General features: G+C 43.6%; 1 protein-coding gene across 5 annotated transcripts in view; it reads left to right on the top strand.

The window, feature by feature from the left end:
- The first annotated feature begins 3,109 nt into the window (after nt 1-3,109).
- Nucleotides 3,110-17,781, top strand: part of IQSEC1 (IQ motif and Sec7 domain ArfGEF 1) — a 258,195-nt gene continuing 243,523 nt past the window's right edge. For 2 of the 5 annotated variants that reach the window (XM_072347516.1, XM_072347517.1), the window contains exon 1: nt 3,110-5,413. In XM_072347516.1, the coding sequence (XP_072203617.1) occupies nt 5,148-5,413 (266 nt within the window). In that variant the 5' untranslated portion in view covers nt 3,110-5,147. The remainder of the gene's footprint in view (nt 5,414-17,781) is intronic. The other 3 variants (XM_072347508.1, XM_072347509.1, XM_072347507.1) reach the window with 2 other exon arrangements.

The following is a 17,781-nucleotide window of genomic DNA, read 5'->3' on the forward strand; positions in this document are numbered from 1 at the left end:
GTGTCCCTCATTCCAGCTCTGATTTGGCTTGAATCTCAACTTAAGTACCTAGATTTTTATTTTATTTTTTTTATCTGCCCAATTTATGAAATAAGTTTAATTTTCATTTAGTCATGCTTGGCTTATCTGGGTAGAAACACAGACTAATTGTTCAAATGCTTTCATGGCATAGCTGTACAAATTCCAAACGGCAATGCCAGAAGTATGCTAGAATAAAGTACAGAATACTTCTGGATCATTCATTCTTTCAGAAGAGGGGCTGAATTGCATAAATGTGAGTCTCTATACATGCAGTTTGTCTATGGAACAGTTAAAAGGCAACTTGGTCAGATGTTCAGGAGATTATTGCCAGAAAAATATGTTAGGGAAAGGTGTAAATAAGTTTAGTGCTTGGAAGTCAGATATACAAATAATAAAACGTCATTTTTAAAAGTGGGTTACACCCTACTAGGGGAAGGAAGAGAACAAGTCCAAAACACCACAGTTCCTAAAAGACTTCAAATCTTTAATGATGCACTTTTATATATATATATATATATATATATATATATATATATATATATATATATATATATTTAAACAGTACTTTAGAGTCAGATAGCCGTCCCACAGCAAACATTTGGCCTACTGGGACAACAGTACAAGTCAGCAGTGTGATTCTTATTGCTTTCTTTCTCCAGGGAACCTGGAAAGTGCAGCAAACAGGCTACAAACAACGCTGATTTTTCTCACATCACTCAGATGGTTTCCCACTGTCAGCCCACAAAGCATGAACAAGCACTTCTGGCTATGTGGTGAGTATGCCGTTATGTGATAAGGAATACATATGTCCTGTGGTGTTAGGACAAATGAAAAGAGGGTAGATGTTAGGGGCATGGTAGGAATGAGGTCTGGACCTACATTTAAAATATAATAGCCCTACGAACACTGACATTATGTTAGATTTCCAAATACAACACAGGAAAAACAAGGAAGGAGTGAGGGAAGTGACACAGTAAAAGAAGTGAACAAGAATCAAGCAGTTTCCAATAGAATTTTTTAAGAGAGATCAAAGAGAGAGTTAAGATCCAGTGCAAATAACTGCATGACTTCTGGGTCCATGTCTTTTGTATTACACTGGCCTAATTAATTTTACATGAAAAATATATTTGAAATGCTTTTTGCTGGAAATATCTTACTTTGAAGAAATTAAGTTATCTGGCTTTGTGTTCACTGATCACATTATTAGCCATACCAAAAAACTTTTGAAATAATAACAACATATCTTAATTTTAACACAGTACAAGAAAACAAAACATCTAATTTAGACATGTAGCAAGTGTCAATAAGAGCCAGATCTTTTAAAGTGGGTAGGCAAACAGATGTACCTGTTCTAAGACATATCAAGAACATTAAGCCAGGCTCCTTAGAAGGTGCCTGGTTCTGCAGGCAAGGTTCTCTTTGAACTGCAATCAGACTTTGGACCAGACACTGGAACTAATGGTCCAGCATTCACAAATTGTACTCTGCAGGGTATCACTTCACCAGGCAGTAAGACCTGAGACAGTCTAAAATTATGATCATCTTAAGGATTCTCTGAAGTGGAATGGAATATTTATTTATTGCTAATAATGAATCAGTAGGAGGATTCTACTTACTGAATGAGCAACATTTCCTTTAAATCTTCCTTGACACTTTCTCTGGCAAAAATTAACCATGTATTATTTATCTTATAAAATTAGACGGTCTAATATAAGGTGTTAGCAATTAATCAAACACTATTTTGATAATATCCTACTGAAAAAGGTTAGGCTTACTATCAGCTTTCTGAGTAAATCTGAACAAGCTGGATCTGTTTTTAGAATCTGTCTCACAGATAGAAATTGAACATATTATTGATGTTATGAATATGCCTGTTTTCTAAGTTTACAATCTTCTTGCTAATTTATGAATTGTGATGAAACATGCATGTGTTTGGAGGCTTACAGAGACAATCCCCTTGGACACAGAGTACTTCTTTCTCTTTCTTGAGCAACATGCAAAACACACTGGTAACATGATCCAGGAAAAGCCTCTGAGGGTTAACCTACAGTTTCCTGGCAGAACATTTCCAGTAGGTTTGATTCTACGTTATCTGTGAGAAAGCACAAGTAATTGGGTTACATGTGATGGCTTAAACCAGGGATGGAGCCCCTGGTGGGAAGGCAGGGCCAACCCAGAGAATCTGTGGTCTGGAATGTTGCTGCTCTGTTGTCACTGTTACATTTCCTATTGTATTGCATAGGTGAAGTTCATTAATTTGCAAGTTGTTTTTGAACTCCTGAGAAGAGGAAAGCCTCCTATTTATTTCTGTAGGAGCTACAATAGACATACATAGTACCATAATGATATTTGATAGAGCAGATTGTTGGGTAAAAACCACTGTTTTTCAACATAGTCATCACCATAAGCTCTACGTCTTTGCCAGTGATGACCAAGAGCCTGCATGCAATGTTTGCAAATATCTGCACCAGCAGAGGCAACCTACTGTGATCACTGCTGAAATGTACCAGCTACCATCTCACTGTGCCAACATCTGCTATTCGGTCCCTATAAATGTTTAGGAAGCACTGATGAATGACTGTGGGTGCATCTTTTACCACACAGTGAGATTCAGTCATGCCTCTTTGTTTCATAGCCACTTCCACGTCAGATGACATTTTGTCAGTCTGCTCTCTGCTGCCATCTGTCACATGGCAACAAAATGCAATGGAATGCTGGTGGGAAGGTTTAACCTGTACTGCCATGCCACCAACATCCACCTCAGACATCGTGGGCTAAAATAATAAAACAAGCATTGCTTTAAGAGCACCCCTTGTATTACTTCTCAGTTAGCTCATCTAGCAAGACTATAAGCCGCTGAACAAGATACAATTATGCCACGTGGGAACTGAGGTATTTACTTTAAATCTGTTGAAGAAGGAAAGCAATAACTTGAACTGGCCCATGCCTCTTCAGCAGTGTTCCATGATTCCCACAAACTCAGGCTTATCTACCCAAGATGTCCTTCAAAGAGAAGCTAGTTGTACTTACTGCTGCTCACTTCAGCATTCCTTTCTGTGAAATGCTTTCTAAGCTTTTTGTGTCTTACTTTGCATTTTATTTTGCATATAAAAAATAAGTTCCCTTGCTCTACTTATTTACATCTGACAAGCTTCCCGGTTTGCACAAAGAAAATGATGCAGGGTGCCTCAGTAAGATGTCATGATAAGCTTTTCCTTCCAGAAAGAGCAGGTCATTCTTCAGTTACATTCTGAAGAAGTAATTACTCATATATTCAACAATTCTAATGAAAAATTCTGATGTGATTGATCAAAAAGAAACTTGGCCTCTTAAAAGAGCAGCTAAAGACTTCTCTGTGAATTTGCAGTCCCCTGCAGGAGTGTAATTAGCCCTTTGTGCTTCAGTCACGTCGATAGAGACAGCAGGCCTTGGTTGCGTGTATGGCCAGAACAAAAGTAACAGTTCCGAGGAAAACTTCTTTCTACTCTAAGAGCAGAACACACATGGAAACGGCCACATGCATCTCCTCACCCCGAGGCTTATCATCCCCTCTTCAGTAAGCTGTAGGGGTAGGGACTGTGACAAATATCTTCTTCTAGAATTCCATTCCAAGAACTTCAGCTCCTCCCTCCAAGGAGGGATGGGGAGAGCCCAGTCTCCAGCCTCCCAGTAGACTGCTGTGGTTCCTCTGCTCCTTCAGCCTACTGCACCAACTCCCAAAGCAACACATCCTGGCTATGCTAGGAGGGGCTGACTTTCAAAGAGAGTATCAGTGCATCTGTGACAGCAGCAACAACTGCTGTGAGGAAATCATACTAATTGAAAGCTTGAAAACTTTAAAGGTGGAGAAAAGAGAAAACAAGAAAAAATATTAAGGAGATAAGGAGAGGAAGGGGGGAGAAAAGCACTTATTCACCTCCTTATCTTCTTCCTGCAGTATCTCCTTCTGTTTCCCTTTCCTATTCCCTGTTTTCTTAAGTGTTCCCATCTGTACGTGTGTGGATGATATAGGACCCCAATCTCAGCAACTTTTCTTGGCCTGATGCAACCTTAACGGGAAGCAACATCTCACCGACAGAGGTCTCAGATGTCAGGGCTGCTGACGGAGCGGCAGCGGTCTCCGCTACGCAGCAGTTAGCAGTTAGCACGAGTGTGGCTCCGTACGTAGTGCTGGAGAGCTCCTGGCTCTGAGGGAGCCGACAGCCCGATGCCACTTCCGCAATAAATTACCGTTTCCCATTTGTGCCGGGGAAAATCTTTGCTCTTACATCAGATCTCGCAGAGCGGATTGCCCGCATGGCCGCCCTACCCCCCCTGCCACCCCACACAGCGCGCTTCTTCCCGAGCCCAGGAGGCAGAGCGAGCCCGTAGAGCAGGGTGGAAGGGGCTAAAGGCTCCCCTGCCTGCGGGGCTGCGTCCGCACCGTTCCTGGAGCACTCCCCGACCGATCTCCGGCATCGGCTCCAACAACGCGGGGACGGGTGGCGGCGCCCAGCGCGCCCGCCGAAGGCTGCAGTGGGCCGCCCAGGGATGCGCCCCTCCGCGGAGTCGCTCAGCCGCCGGTCCCCCGCAAGAGACAGCTCGGCTACTTAAAGCGCATCCCCGACAGCGGCGGCCCCCGCGGGTGGGCGGTGGGCTTCGGCTCGAAAGCGACCGGAGCCGGCGGGGAGCCGCAGCGCCGAGCGGGTTGCGGGCTCCCATGCCCGGCTGCGAGCTCCGCGGGGGCGCGGGCGCTGCCAGGCGACGGGCTGACCCGGCTGCGGCTCCGGCGGGGCGGGACAGCGCCCGTGCGCCAGCATCAGCGCGGCGGCGGCGGGGCTCCGCGCATCTCCGGCGGTGGCTCTTGCCGGCGGCTCCGTGTCCGCGATCCCCGCCGGCTCTGCCCTCGCTCGGTAGCGGAAAGCCGAACACCAGCAATGGCGGCTCGGACTAGGAGCCGCTGCGCGCCGCTCCTACGCTCGCCTGGGCAGCGACTGCTCTAGGAGGGGAAGAGCAGAGCTGGCAGGGGGGCTGGTTTCCGGCGGGTTATTTATTTCTTCCCTCTCGCTTAAGTTCCCGGCGGAGCGGGCTGGTCGGTACCTGCGCCCCCCACCTGCTTCTCCGAGGGTGAGAGGTGTGGGGAGGCCATGGAGAGCCCGGCGGAGAACCCCAGCAAGGCGGCGGAGTACCTGAAGGAGCTGAACAAGATTATTGAGACGCAGCAGGAGCTGCTGGAGAAGCAGAAGCGGAGGATAGACGAGCTAGAGCAGCAAGTGGCCAAGTTGTACCATGAAAATGCCTGTCTCCAGGATGAGCATCACCGGCACCTGGCCACATGCAGGCTCCAGCAGGGCGTCCCCCCCGCGTACCCGGGGGTGCTGAGCGCCATCCAGGAAAACGCAAAGCACGAAAAGTAAGCGGCTCCCGGGTTTGCGTGCCCTTTTCGAGGAGGGTGTTTCTCTGGTGGGGCTTTCCTTCTCGTTCGTCTCCTGCCTTCGGTTTCCTAAGGCCATCCCGCGTACAAGCTCTGAGAAGAGCGCAACTCCCCTACAGCGTGCGCCTAGGAGGGAGCCCTGGGCGGCTCGGCTCAGCGGGCAGCTCACCGCGAAGGAGGGGGTCCTCGCCAGGCAGGGGCGGCCTCAGCCCGGTCCCCCGACTCCTCTCCCATCTGGATGCCTGCGCTTCACCGGCGCTCCGGTCGGGATTCCGAGGAGAGCTTCTCCCCAGGGTCTGAGCTGCGTTAGCACGCCTGGGGCTCCCCCAGGCAGGTTTCTCTGCCTCCTACGCCTGTAGCTTTCTCTACGGCTATCTCCGCTGCCGGGGCTCCGGCAGCCCCGCGCGCTTCTAGGGATGCCCCTGGGCACTGCACCTTCGCAGCGCTAACGGGGCGCTGGGAGAAACGGGACGAGCCTGCCCTTCTCCCTAGGGCCTGTTCCCGGCCGTTCCCGCATCGGGGCCCCTCGGGAAGCTGCTGCCCGCCAGGGTTACGAGCGGGAGCCCCCAGAGCCGCCCGCGCTCCCCGGGCAGGCGGTGCCAGCTCCCTGCCTGCCGGCCACGGAGCCGCCGCGCCTCCCAGCGCTCCGGGCAGCGCGCAGCGGCCGCGCTCTCGCCGCTAACGAAAGTGACCCAGAGAAGGGGTCAGTAGACCCTGGCAGCTCGCCACAGCGCGAACTGACTCATCCAAACTCGGGCTCGCCGCTTTCAGAGACACGTTTGCTCCAAACCTTTGCGTCTACTTGCGGACTCATTAGTCTGTAATTAATCGTGGCTCCTTTACAGTGCGCAGAAAGCTGCTTAATTGTGCGCGATTCTTAAGTAACAGGAATTCGAGAATAGCAAGTCGCAGCGTTTACTCGCCGCTTTTCTACTGATGGAAAAGTAATTTAAGACTTAGTTTTACTTGAATTGAGTGGGAAAAGCATGCATCATATTAAAAGCCCACTTCACTGCTCTGATACAGCACAAAGAGCTACTTGTGCTCTGGTACACTCGAGTTCCCCATGTTTACAAATAAGCTCTTGGGTACGTACAGGCCGGGGTTGTGCCGGAGCCGCCCCGCAGCGCTGCGCGCCCTCTCCCGGTTCCCACCGCCGCTCCAGGCCGCCCCCGCTGCACTCCGAGTCCGCCCGTCCCGCTGGGCCGAGGGGTGAGGTGCGGCCCTTCGGGGAGATGTGCGGCTCAGGGCCCCCCGTCTGCTTTCCACCGCTGCCCGAGGTACGTAGGGCACGGCACGCGACTCAGCTGCCTGCAGGCATCCTTCAGGAGGCCCGGCCGGGAGGGTGCCTCTCAGAGAGCCCAGGAGCTGCCCCAAGCCCGCGTGTGCTTTGCTTGCTTCGCGTGTGCCTATTTTGATTTGGGAGGAAGTGTCGCTGCATAGAATCCCGAAATCGAGTGCCCTGAACTCATGTTTTCTTATTGTACTGCTGGGGGAGTTGAAGGAAGTGGGGACAGGGTCGCTGGTCATCCACTGCCCCCTCAGCGTGCTCCTGTTCCCAAATGCCTTTCACCCCCTGGGCGTGATAGAGAGGGAGGGAAGCAACCCCACCCCCAGCTCCCTTCCTGCTGTCTGTGCTCACAGCGCGGAGCGTTCCAGCGGTGCTGGAGTGGTCTTTTCAGGCTTCTTTTTTTGTAGAGAAGTCCCCAGGCAAGCTATGCAAATAGCTCCTTAAACGCGCTGGAGAGCATACGCTGATCGTTTAACAACCAGTCCTCATCATAAGCAGGAAGAGCTATTTCCAGGAAATACATACGGAGTACAAATTTACAGAACATAAATTCATGGAAACATACAGACATTATTTACACAAATCCTACCCCATGAACTCATTCCCAGTATCGAGGATTTCCTGTGGCCGTGCAGTTAGTACAAGATGTCAACTCAGCTATCTGGTCCCATTTGTCTCTCCCAAACGACATTACTAAAATTGTACAAATGGCTTGCCTTGTTTGATAACATCTCATCTCCACCAGCCCAAGACTCATTTGCAGAGCCCTTTTTGGGCAGGCAGCTCTGAGGACTTGGAGGCTTTTAAGTCTCTTAAGTGGATTTGATGCTGGGATCAGAATTAATCTGGGATATTTATGGCAGAGATGTATTGCTGTGAGGCATACCCTGCGGGGCTTAGTGGGGAAGCTGGGAGACAGCCCACTGTGTCTGGTCCTGGTCTCTTTGGCCTATGTGTACATCCAGGGGAGTCAGATTTTCAGGGCCTCTTTCACGTAAAAAGTCCTGTCCCTTCTTTCCCCCGATTTGTCATCTTACCTCTTTATGGAACAAGCCTGGCCCCTTCTCCAGGTCACCATGCACCATCGCTGTATCAGGGGATCCCAGCCGTGTGGGTTAGGGCTGTGGCAGTAGCTGTTGTGGCTCCAGCTACCTGGGAGCAGGTGCAACAAGCCACCTTCAGATCAGTTTAATGACTAGATACAGAAACTGGAGGAAGTCTTCAACTCAGAAGATAGAACATGCCCTTGTTTTAAGGCCTTCTTCCAGTCCTGTGGTTACTTTTGCTTTCTGTAAACTTAACCTGAAGGTTATGGCTGTCTGTAGCTTCCCATTCAAGGAGGAAAAGACTCAGTTTTTTCGGAGTTGAATGTTATGTGCTCCTTGCATATGTTTAATTGGGGAATAACAATCCCTTCTTTGCAGAAGTTCTGTAACAGTTCGATATCAGATGTGGATAATGCTTGCTTTGGATATCTGCAGTGTCAGGAGGGAGGCAGCATGTGAGGTGGTGTTTCTCCTCATTCCCTCATGTACAGACTCAACTTTATCCCCAACGCAGCAGGGCTGCTTTGTGCCCAGGTGCTGGCAGTGATCAGTGCTTCAAAAGGAGAGCGACTGGAATCCTTTGTAAAGGAAACTGGGATTCTCTGCCAAATGCTTCACAAAATCGGTACTTTTTGAAAGAAATTCACACTTCTGGGAATTCACGTATAGAATTTGTACCTTAGGGCTTAAGTAGTTTTTCCTGAAGCGTTTAGTTTCCTGTCTGCAGGGTTCAACTTGTGTAAAGCAGGTGCTGCTCACTGACACTGCAGTGTCAAAACAGGACCTTCATATTACCAAATGGTAGCTTACTTGCAACAGCACGGAAATGTTACACAAGCCCTGAAACTTTCCATTTTTATCAGGAGGAAGAATATAGCTGAAGTCTGATTAAATAATTTGGAGCAGCTGGCACATCTGTAGAAACTTTTAACCTTGATCTTATGGAGGAGTAATTATTGTGTTCTGCTACTGTTAGTGAGCACAGTAATAGATTTCTGCAAGGAAAAAAAAAGTCCAAAGAAGAAAGTAAAAATAGTCAGTTGTACCTCCAAAAAAAGAGCCAGGGTAGAAAGGATGTTTCTGTTGAGCGGGTTGCTGGCTGCAGAAGGCAAATGCGTGGGGTGGGTTAGCAGGTGAACTCGCTGTCTTGTAAGGAGGACAGTGCACCAAAAAATGTTTGGGTGGTGTTTCACTTAATTTTGTGCTAATTTGCTGAATGTGAAGCAACCTTAAAATCTACAAGTATAATTGAGGATAATTAGTTGATTGCAAAGCTTTGTTAAATGTAGTGAATCAGCATGTTAAATATAACAGTAGATATTTAACTAATTAAGTTGCATAAGCCTAACTTGCAATTAGTTCATTTCACTTAATACTTGATAAAACACCAAAATCCTCTAAAATTCAGATTCTCAGTGTAAGGAAGAAATGTTCAATACACCAACTTTAGTAAAGCACCTCACAATGTAAATATGGGCAAACCAGCCGGCATGGTACCAGCCTGGGGAGTGATGTTTTTGTAAACCTAACCAAGCAAAATTCTTTCCTGCCTTTTACCGTGAGAAATCTCTCTTTGTTTGGGGAGGAGATATACAAGAATTGTTTGTTAAGGCAGAACAATCTCAGAGTTCTGTTATTTGCAGCTCAGTCTAAATTCTGTACCTGTCCTGACTGATTTATTTTTAAATGAATTTAAAACTGGCTTTGTTCTCTGGGGAGAAATAGTCACAATCCAGAGCATTAAGAAATCTCCAGCATTTAGAGGACGCTCTCAATCTGAGCTGAGGTGTGCTCGGTGCAATCTAGTGAGTGGCACTGTCTTTGCGGTGCTTTGTGAAGGCTGCTTTGTGGCTTACATAAAATGAGCTTGTGACTTTGCATGTCGCTGTTGGCAGTGAGTGCTACCCCTGCACACAGCCTCAGCAGGAAGCCAGAGATTGCATTAGTGTAGAGACCAGCCTGAGTTTTTTGCCTCCAGAGATGTTCTCTGCTGAGACAGACTGTTCATATGACGTAAATCATGTTTCAGGATTTGTGCTGCTTTTGGATGGAAGCTCATTTTTGTTTGCCTTAATTAAAGTAGAGGTATCTGACATCTGTTCAAGTGTACTCATGTTTGGGCAAGATCTTGCTTTCTCTGCCTTCTTGTCAGAAGGAATTGTACACGAGATACTTTTGTTCAGCTCTTTTTCAATCAGCTAAGGGAAGTGTGATTTGTGACTGATAGTCTCACTGAAAGAAGCCTAAAGTAGAGGTGCAAATTATTACTAGAAATCTCACTTCTACCTGTTCAGCTTATTTTGCTCGTGAAAATTATCTTACTTTTAAGTGGAAAGCACAGTCTGTATCCAAAACAAACACTTTACTGTGACTAAATGCTATATATTCCTTATCACTCTTATGTCAGACTGGGATGCTGTGAGACGGGCTGGGCAGAACTTACACTTTCAAATTATCAAAAACCATTTAGTTCATTTTATCTTTGGTATAGAACTGAACAGACCACTAAGTTATGAGAGTAAGGATTTGATGCTAAAGGCAGTGACTTTTCTCCTGAAGCATGTGTTTCAACTTCAGTGCTATTTGTACCCAGCAGATGAGCGAGCATCTCTTAAAGCTGGCATTTGTTGTTCTGGCAGACAGTGGGAAATCAATACTGTGAAGGTGTGTAATAAGACAAGAACTTGCTAATATAACTCAACTAAATTATTTTGCTTCTGCAGAAAAATTGTCCAGTTCTTTTACTTAACAGATGTGTTGTACCATATGAATAATAAAACAAGTTAAAAGGTGTGGGGGGGGGGGGGGGGGATGGAAGCAAAAAGCACAGTGATGGCAAAACAGTGTGCTGGTATCAAGAAAATTCTTGGAAATCAGAGGAGAGAGTGAAAATATGGTGTGTGGAGAAAACAGCAGAAATGCATGCCATTTTGACAGAGCAAATTCTACTTTGACAAGTGCAGCAGAAGGTGGCCCACCCTACTGAGTCCTGAGTTTAAATATGGTTTCAAAACTTGAAGTGAATTGTCTTGCAGATCAGACCTAAACAAGCCATTCCCAGTGAATCTGAGCATATTTTCTAATGAACCCCTCTTTCCTCCTGACATGCAACTTGTGAGCTTTCTAATTTCAGTATTCTTGTGTTTGGAACTTCAACTTGTTTCATGCTGGTTAAAGCTTTGATATTCTTCCTTAAGAATTCATTGCCAAGGAAATAGAAATGCATTTCCAAATGTGTATTTGTGGAAGATATCTGGGCATGGTCACGGATCCTATGTTTTCAGCAAGCAAAGGAGAGCTGCTATAACTACTGCAGGTAAAATACAATAAAATAAAATCAAGGGCCTCTTTACCCTCTTCCAAAATTCCTGATTCCAAAACAAGCCATACACACATGTGCATGTATCTGTGTGTGTATGTACAACTAACTATATATACCAGCAGCATATTGATTACTCTGAATTTCTAATGTGAGGAATGAGGTGGAAGACCCAATACTTGGTCTTCTAGTTCCTACCAAAAAATGGCTGGGTACAATAAGTGTATAAGAGAGTCACTTAAGGGCCCATTACTTGAATTACTTGAACTTCTGAAAAGCTGGTGAGCTGTGAGCAGTGTAGTGTTATCCTACAATGGCAGGCAATGGCTTTTGGATGAATCCTAAAAAATACCTTGATCTCCAGTGTAGTAATTCTTGCTCATCAACAAAGTAGATTTTAATATTTTAAAAGATATTAGGGAGATTAAGCATTGAGCAGTTACATAAGAACACAGAGGATATGGGAGCAGGAACAGAGCTGTTCTTTGAAGAACTTCCTGCTGAGTGAGGGATGTTAAACTTACTCCTTTTTCACTTAAAATAATACGCTTGTGGGAGAATGTGAAGCATTGACTTACCCGTTTTAGAATCTGTTTTGCAGTCTTGTTGGCCTGGTTATTTGCATAGGAGGACAAATCTCCCTAAAACCTCTGGGAAGGTGTCTTCTGCAAGAGTGTGAGTTGCAGCTTTTTTGAAAACATGAAGCAAAATACACAATGCTCAAAGGAGTATCTGTAGCAAGAGCTTTTTAATGGCAGATTGTAGAAGCTGTGAGGAAAGAACAAGGTATTTCAAGGTATGTTCTTGCAGCATGCTGATAGGGGGAGTGAATTATTAAATGCTTCTTGCAAATAGCATCTCAAAAAACTTAGTTTTATTGGGTCTAAAAATGAAATGAGCTGGGTCTTATGTGCAGGCCAATGGCACTGAACTGAAACTGCTGTGCAAGATTCAATGTTGTATGTCAGACCATAGCCTCTACACACAGTTTCTGCCTAGAATGGTTACAGAAGTATGTGTGTTTCCTCAGGACTTCTTTAAAGAGCATGAGAGCATTTGGAAATAGCCATCATAGCTGCTTCCTCTGCACTTCCAATTCTGACACTATTTAATTTTGTGTGCACCTGAACAACACAACTGTGCAGACCTTCAAAACACTGCAACACACTGAAGTTCCCCTGAGTTTATGGCTCAACGGGGATTCTAGTCCCTGGTGTGGAAAGAGTTGTTTATGAAGTAGGCAGCCTATACCAAGAAAACTGTTTGTGTTTGTACCATGTTTGTCTGAGGGCTCCTGCCCTCAACATGCAGGTGGCAAGGAGGTCATCTCATGCTACTCAATGAGGGTGTATGGGAAGCTGCTTAGGTAAGTGGATTTCGTGGACCAGAAGTACTTCCTGATGTGCAGCCCACACTTGCATTATTCTGGTTTGATCCTATCACTCCTACTCATACCCTCTCTGCTGTGTTAATTCTATCTTTTTTTCTGCGTATGTTTTGCAGTCTGTGGGTACTTTCAGGCTGTTTTTGCCAGTGCTTATTTCTTTCATCTTAGCTCAGTGAGACAGTGAATGAGGCTGTCATCATTTCATTCTGCCTGCATCCTTGCCTAATTGTACTATTTTTCTCTGCAGAATTGTTGAATTAGATATTTGAACGGTCTGAACAGGCTTTGATAAAACAGGGCAGCATGATTTGAAGGAATGGTGTCTGATAAACATTCTGGCCAGGTTTTAGGTGATGCGGGCCGCTTACTTACACCACCACCTTTTGCTATGGGGTCCCTCTGCAGATTTCTAACAGTATTTCTTTGAAATACTGAATTTCTCATTTGTTGTAGTTTACTGCATTACAGGCAGTGGAAGAAATGTTGGTTTGTGCAAGCTAGAAATCTGGATAAGAATTTGTTGCCTTTTCACAGTCATTACCACGGTATTGTGATTAAGGACAGAAGTGAGAAAAAGATGCATTTCTTTATTCCCTGTTGTTTGCCCTTAGCAAAACTTAGCACAGATAATGATTGTTATTCCACAAATGAACATATCAGTGTTAGAGTCACCTCTTAATAATTTGTTCAGATTTGGGTGTAAAATTATGGTATAAATAATTTTTTATTTATTTATCTATTTTCTTTTCTTTAATCTCGTGCTCCTTAATGGCCGGGTGTTAACTTATTTGGTTTTAATTGTTGTTTGTATAGTCAGCATAATGGAAAACTATTGCTGCAAAGTAGCTGAATGCTTATACAGGGCAAATGGTGTAAAATATAACAGTTTACACAGTAGAATCTTGAAACCCAATACTCAATTCTTCAAATGGCAAATTCTATAAATGTATCTCTTCTAGTTGTTTCCCAAACTGTACAGTTCTGGATGGACTAACACCTCTCCCAATGCTAAAATACCAGCATTTTGGAGACTCAGTGACTTGTGCTCCCTCTGCTGGGCTCTCAGTAATAGTTCAATGTTGACTAGTTTTGGAAGTGTATGTATGGATATGCAAGTGTATAGTGTAGAATCTTTTGAATGGAAGCATCTCTCCTACTTTTGCATCTCTGCTGGAAAGCCTTACAAATGTGACAAAAGATTTCTCAAGTTTTTTACTCTAGAGTCTTGAAGTGCAGAGGCAAACCTTTAAAGTGCTGTTATGATCATATAGATATTACTGTCTGCTCCGAGAAATCTGGGTTGTTCTCACTACTATGCTGGATAAGAGAAATACTGCAGTTGAATAGCTGTCTACAGCAAATCATTAAAATCTAATGCATTATTTGAATGACAATAACATTTCCAGCCATGTTTTCCTGACAAGTATGATTGAAACACACACATACTGTAGTGCTACATAAAAAAAGACCCAGACAACACCTGTAGTTCAGATCTACTAGGTGCAAAGAGTTCTTTATTCTGAATAATTGGACAAATGCAATGGAGAAAGGAAGGTGGGATGCCATACTCCTGTCGTTTTCCAAGAACTTAAGGTATACTTTGGAGTTAAGGTTTGTCTGAACATCTCCATCTTTGCTAGATTTCAATTAGATGACAAAAAATGCAGATTGTGTGCACTACTTTGGTTAGAAGCTTTGAATTTTGGGATCACTGAAACATACAGCTGTATGGTGTATGAACTGCAAGCTCTATTACAAACCTGAGCTTGCCAAATAATAAGCTCTTTTCCCAGGCTAAGGGAACTGGTCATGCCCACCTCTGAAAAACTGATTTCTGCTAGAAGAGGACTTTAACTGACAACTAAGTTGGACTTCCAAATAGTACAATATTATCATTCTGAAAGGGACGTAGTCTGAGTTACAGAGGGTACTGGCCTGGAAGACCTACTTAACAGTATTAACATAATGTTTTATTGTTCATATCTAAAATTTAGTTGTAAATTTGAGGAACATAAGGTCTATGCATGATGAAATTGATATGAGATTTGACCCACTTTCTGAACTCTGTACTTAGGTTTTTGCACTACCATTTAAAACAATCATTTATAGAGTCTCTGAAATCATGGTTTGATACTGTCAACGTCTGTTTAGAAGTTGCAATACTGCTTTTAATGGGTGGGTGAAGTTTTACAATATTTCTAACAAGCATTAACTATTTCTCCTGAGGTAATGCTACATGGTAAATGAATGCCTGGCCAACTTCCTGGCTGCTGGTGTTGACTCAGTATGCACCCAGTTGTGTATTCTAGGAAACTTGAAATACTTGCAAACTAACTAAGTTGTTTTCCCTAATTGCTTGTGTGACATTCTCTAGTTTTTCTGGTCACTGCTACTTAATGAAAGGGACAGGTGGATTTAAATATAGATTTTCTATTATTCAGTAAAGGCAACTTTAATTCTCCAACAGGCAAGTTCTGTGCTAAAATACCTTCTGTATGGGAGGTTGGTAATCACAGCCTGAACCTCTGATTAATCAGCTGAGGCAAGTGTGGGGTCAGCTGTGGGAGCACAGGTGAGAGTGATGTAGCTGTGCTCCTGGAAGGGGTGGAGTTTGACTCCATCCCCTCTGAGACCTCATTTAAGGGCTGACCCCCACTGCAGCAGCATCTCTTGGAGATTGCTCTCCAGTGAGGATTGCTCCAGCTTCTTTGGCTAAGGTACCACCACTGGTGAGTTTCCCTTTGCTTATTACTTTTGTTACCATCTTTTCTACCATCTGTATATTAACAACCAATACACCTTCACAGTGGTATGATTAAAGGGGATGGTTGTAGTGGAATGGAGTTCAATTGCACACGAGTGTTTAAGCAGTACAGTCATCTGTGTTGTATTAAGCAGTATGTGAAATCTCATGTTAACATGGAACAATTCTTAGTTATGTTGTATTCTCTAATGAGGTCCCACTTCAACATCTAGTTGTACCTAGGGCAGAAATGTTGTCCTCTGAGAGTTGAAGCATTATATACATCAAATCAAATGGCAGTTCAAATGTGCGTGGAAACATTTTTTTGAGTTGGATTTGTTGTATTGAAGTCTGGTCTGATCAGTGGACTGTACAAGAGGCTAAATGACAGAAGTATCTTCAGTCAGATCTCAAATCTTAAAGAAAATAAAGAAGTCTTATAACGTAAAAGGAGAATAAATTTCATGTCTTCTTTTCCACCTTCTCTATTTCAATACAGTGTCAATTTCTTTAAAATGGTATAAATTGGCCTGTCTCAGAACTTATCACTGATCAAGTGCTGCTGATATTGTTGCTTAAAGATAGGTATCAAGCTTTCATCTCAGAAGGTTTTATGTGCTGTTCAGGGCGAGCATTTCCTCAACCATCCCATGTCTTACATTTATCTAAACATACCAGATAAGAGCAGCTCCTAATCAAAGGACTGAGAGATGCCTGCCTGCTTTTTCCCCCTATGAAAGCAAAGGAAAAAAAAAAACAAAAAACAAAAAACAAACCTTTTTTAACATGTTACATTCAAGTAAAGTTTTCTCCCTGGAAGTGGTCTCTAGAACTGAGTTTTACTTGCTGTGTTGCATGGGGGTTGCTAGGTTATGGACTGAAATAGTGTTTGAGGACCAGGTGTGAAGGTGTGGCTAACCCAGGGTGCACCATTCAAAAAGGTAAGATGTTTTTCTCAGTGTAGTCTTCTGAGCTGCACCTTGATGAATGCCTCTACATGCATGGTTGTATCTTAGTAGAAAGCAGTATAGTTGCCTCCCTTTGCTGCATGTGATATATCACCAGAATTTGCTAAAATAAACTTTTGATATTTGTGTTTATTTGTTTATGAAAAATGTTATTACTACTTTGACCTTATTTACCTCTATGAGCTGAGTGCATCTAAGCAGGTGTGGTATTAGAAAGTGGTAGAAAAGAGTTTAAGCATTTTACTTAGAGTAAGGAAAACAGTGCTAGTAAATCAGGTACTGATTTGGTTTGTCTACTGACTGACAAGTACGTCTTTTGGAGTTGTATTTTTACTTTTAAGATTGCTTTTATTTCAAGCAATTTTCTGCTGTGTAAACATACTTACATACTTTAAAAGGAATTTGTTCTTTTTTTTTTTTTAATGGAGTCCTTAGAAATGCTTTTATTGAGAATGTGGCATAACGTGACTTTTAGCTCTTTCATGAGTCATCTTGCTGTGAGTGAAGGAAATTAAGCCTCTTTAGGCTAGATGAAGGTTTCCCCTTGGAAAATGTTATTTAATTGAAGATATACTTCACTTGCGATAAGCTACGCAATGAACCTTGATATTTAAATATTCTTACTGACGCATTTAATTAACTTTACAAAGGTAACTGATATTCCCAGAGGTCACTGAATCTTTATTTAATTTCATAGCCTGTTCTGATTTGTGATTTGGTCCATCTCCATACATTGTGGTGGAGTAAAACTTTGTATCCTGGCTAAATGAATACACTGTGTGAAAGACTGTTGAACAGCTTGCTGTTTTAATATAAAATCTTAAGTAAAACAGGTCTGGTGTGCTTTCTAATTCTGGGGGCAAACCTAAAATATGTAGAGGACAGAGGAATTACCTAACCTAATGGGGTGTCTTCTCCTTACCTGCTTCCTCTGATTTTAAACTGTAGCTAGCTTAACGTTAAATACTTTTTGAACCTAAACTCCAGAAATGTACATCTGGGTTGCTGAGTTTATTGTTCAGTTCAGACTCCAGGAAACTTTATGAAACAACTAATTTCTCTTGTGTTAGATTTGGTTGCCAGTGCAAAATGTGAAAGCTTGAGACTTTCCTTTCAAAATTCTATTATGAAAGGAGCTAAAAAGGCCATTTAGAGACATGTAGGCAATTTGTAAGTTATCATGCTCTGTGGTAGCTGAAATGCCAATGCAGTGTCTCAGATTTGCCACCTGCTCAGCTAAGTACAGGATTTTTATTTTACTCCTTGTGCTTAGCTGGATAGTTATTTCTATTGCTGGAGAGACAACTGAATAAAATTCTCATTTAGGTATAAGTCATTGCTAGTAGTGATCTCTTAATTATTATGGATCTGCTTTTCTTCTAAGCAATGGGTTTCATTCGAGACATCTATGTTAATAATTGATGCCCTTATAGTATGCTATCATCACCAATTAAAATTATTATTTTTTTTCCCTTGCTGCTTCTAAAGAGTAAGGACAATGTAGGGGGAGATAGAAAACTTTTGATTTCTAGCTAGAAGTCTCACTTCTTTGGAATAGAAAGCTAAGTTATAATAAGTACTAATGCCTGGGAT

Source organism: Excalfactoria chinensis, chromosome 12 (assembly GCF_039878825.1).
Source record: "Excalfactoria chinensis isolate bCotChi1 chromosome 12, bCotChi1.hap2, whole genome shotgun sequence".
Taxonomy (NCBI): Eukaryota; Metazoa; Chordata; class Aves; order Galliformes; family Phasianidae; genus Excalfactoria; species Excalfactoria chinensis.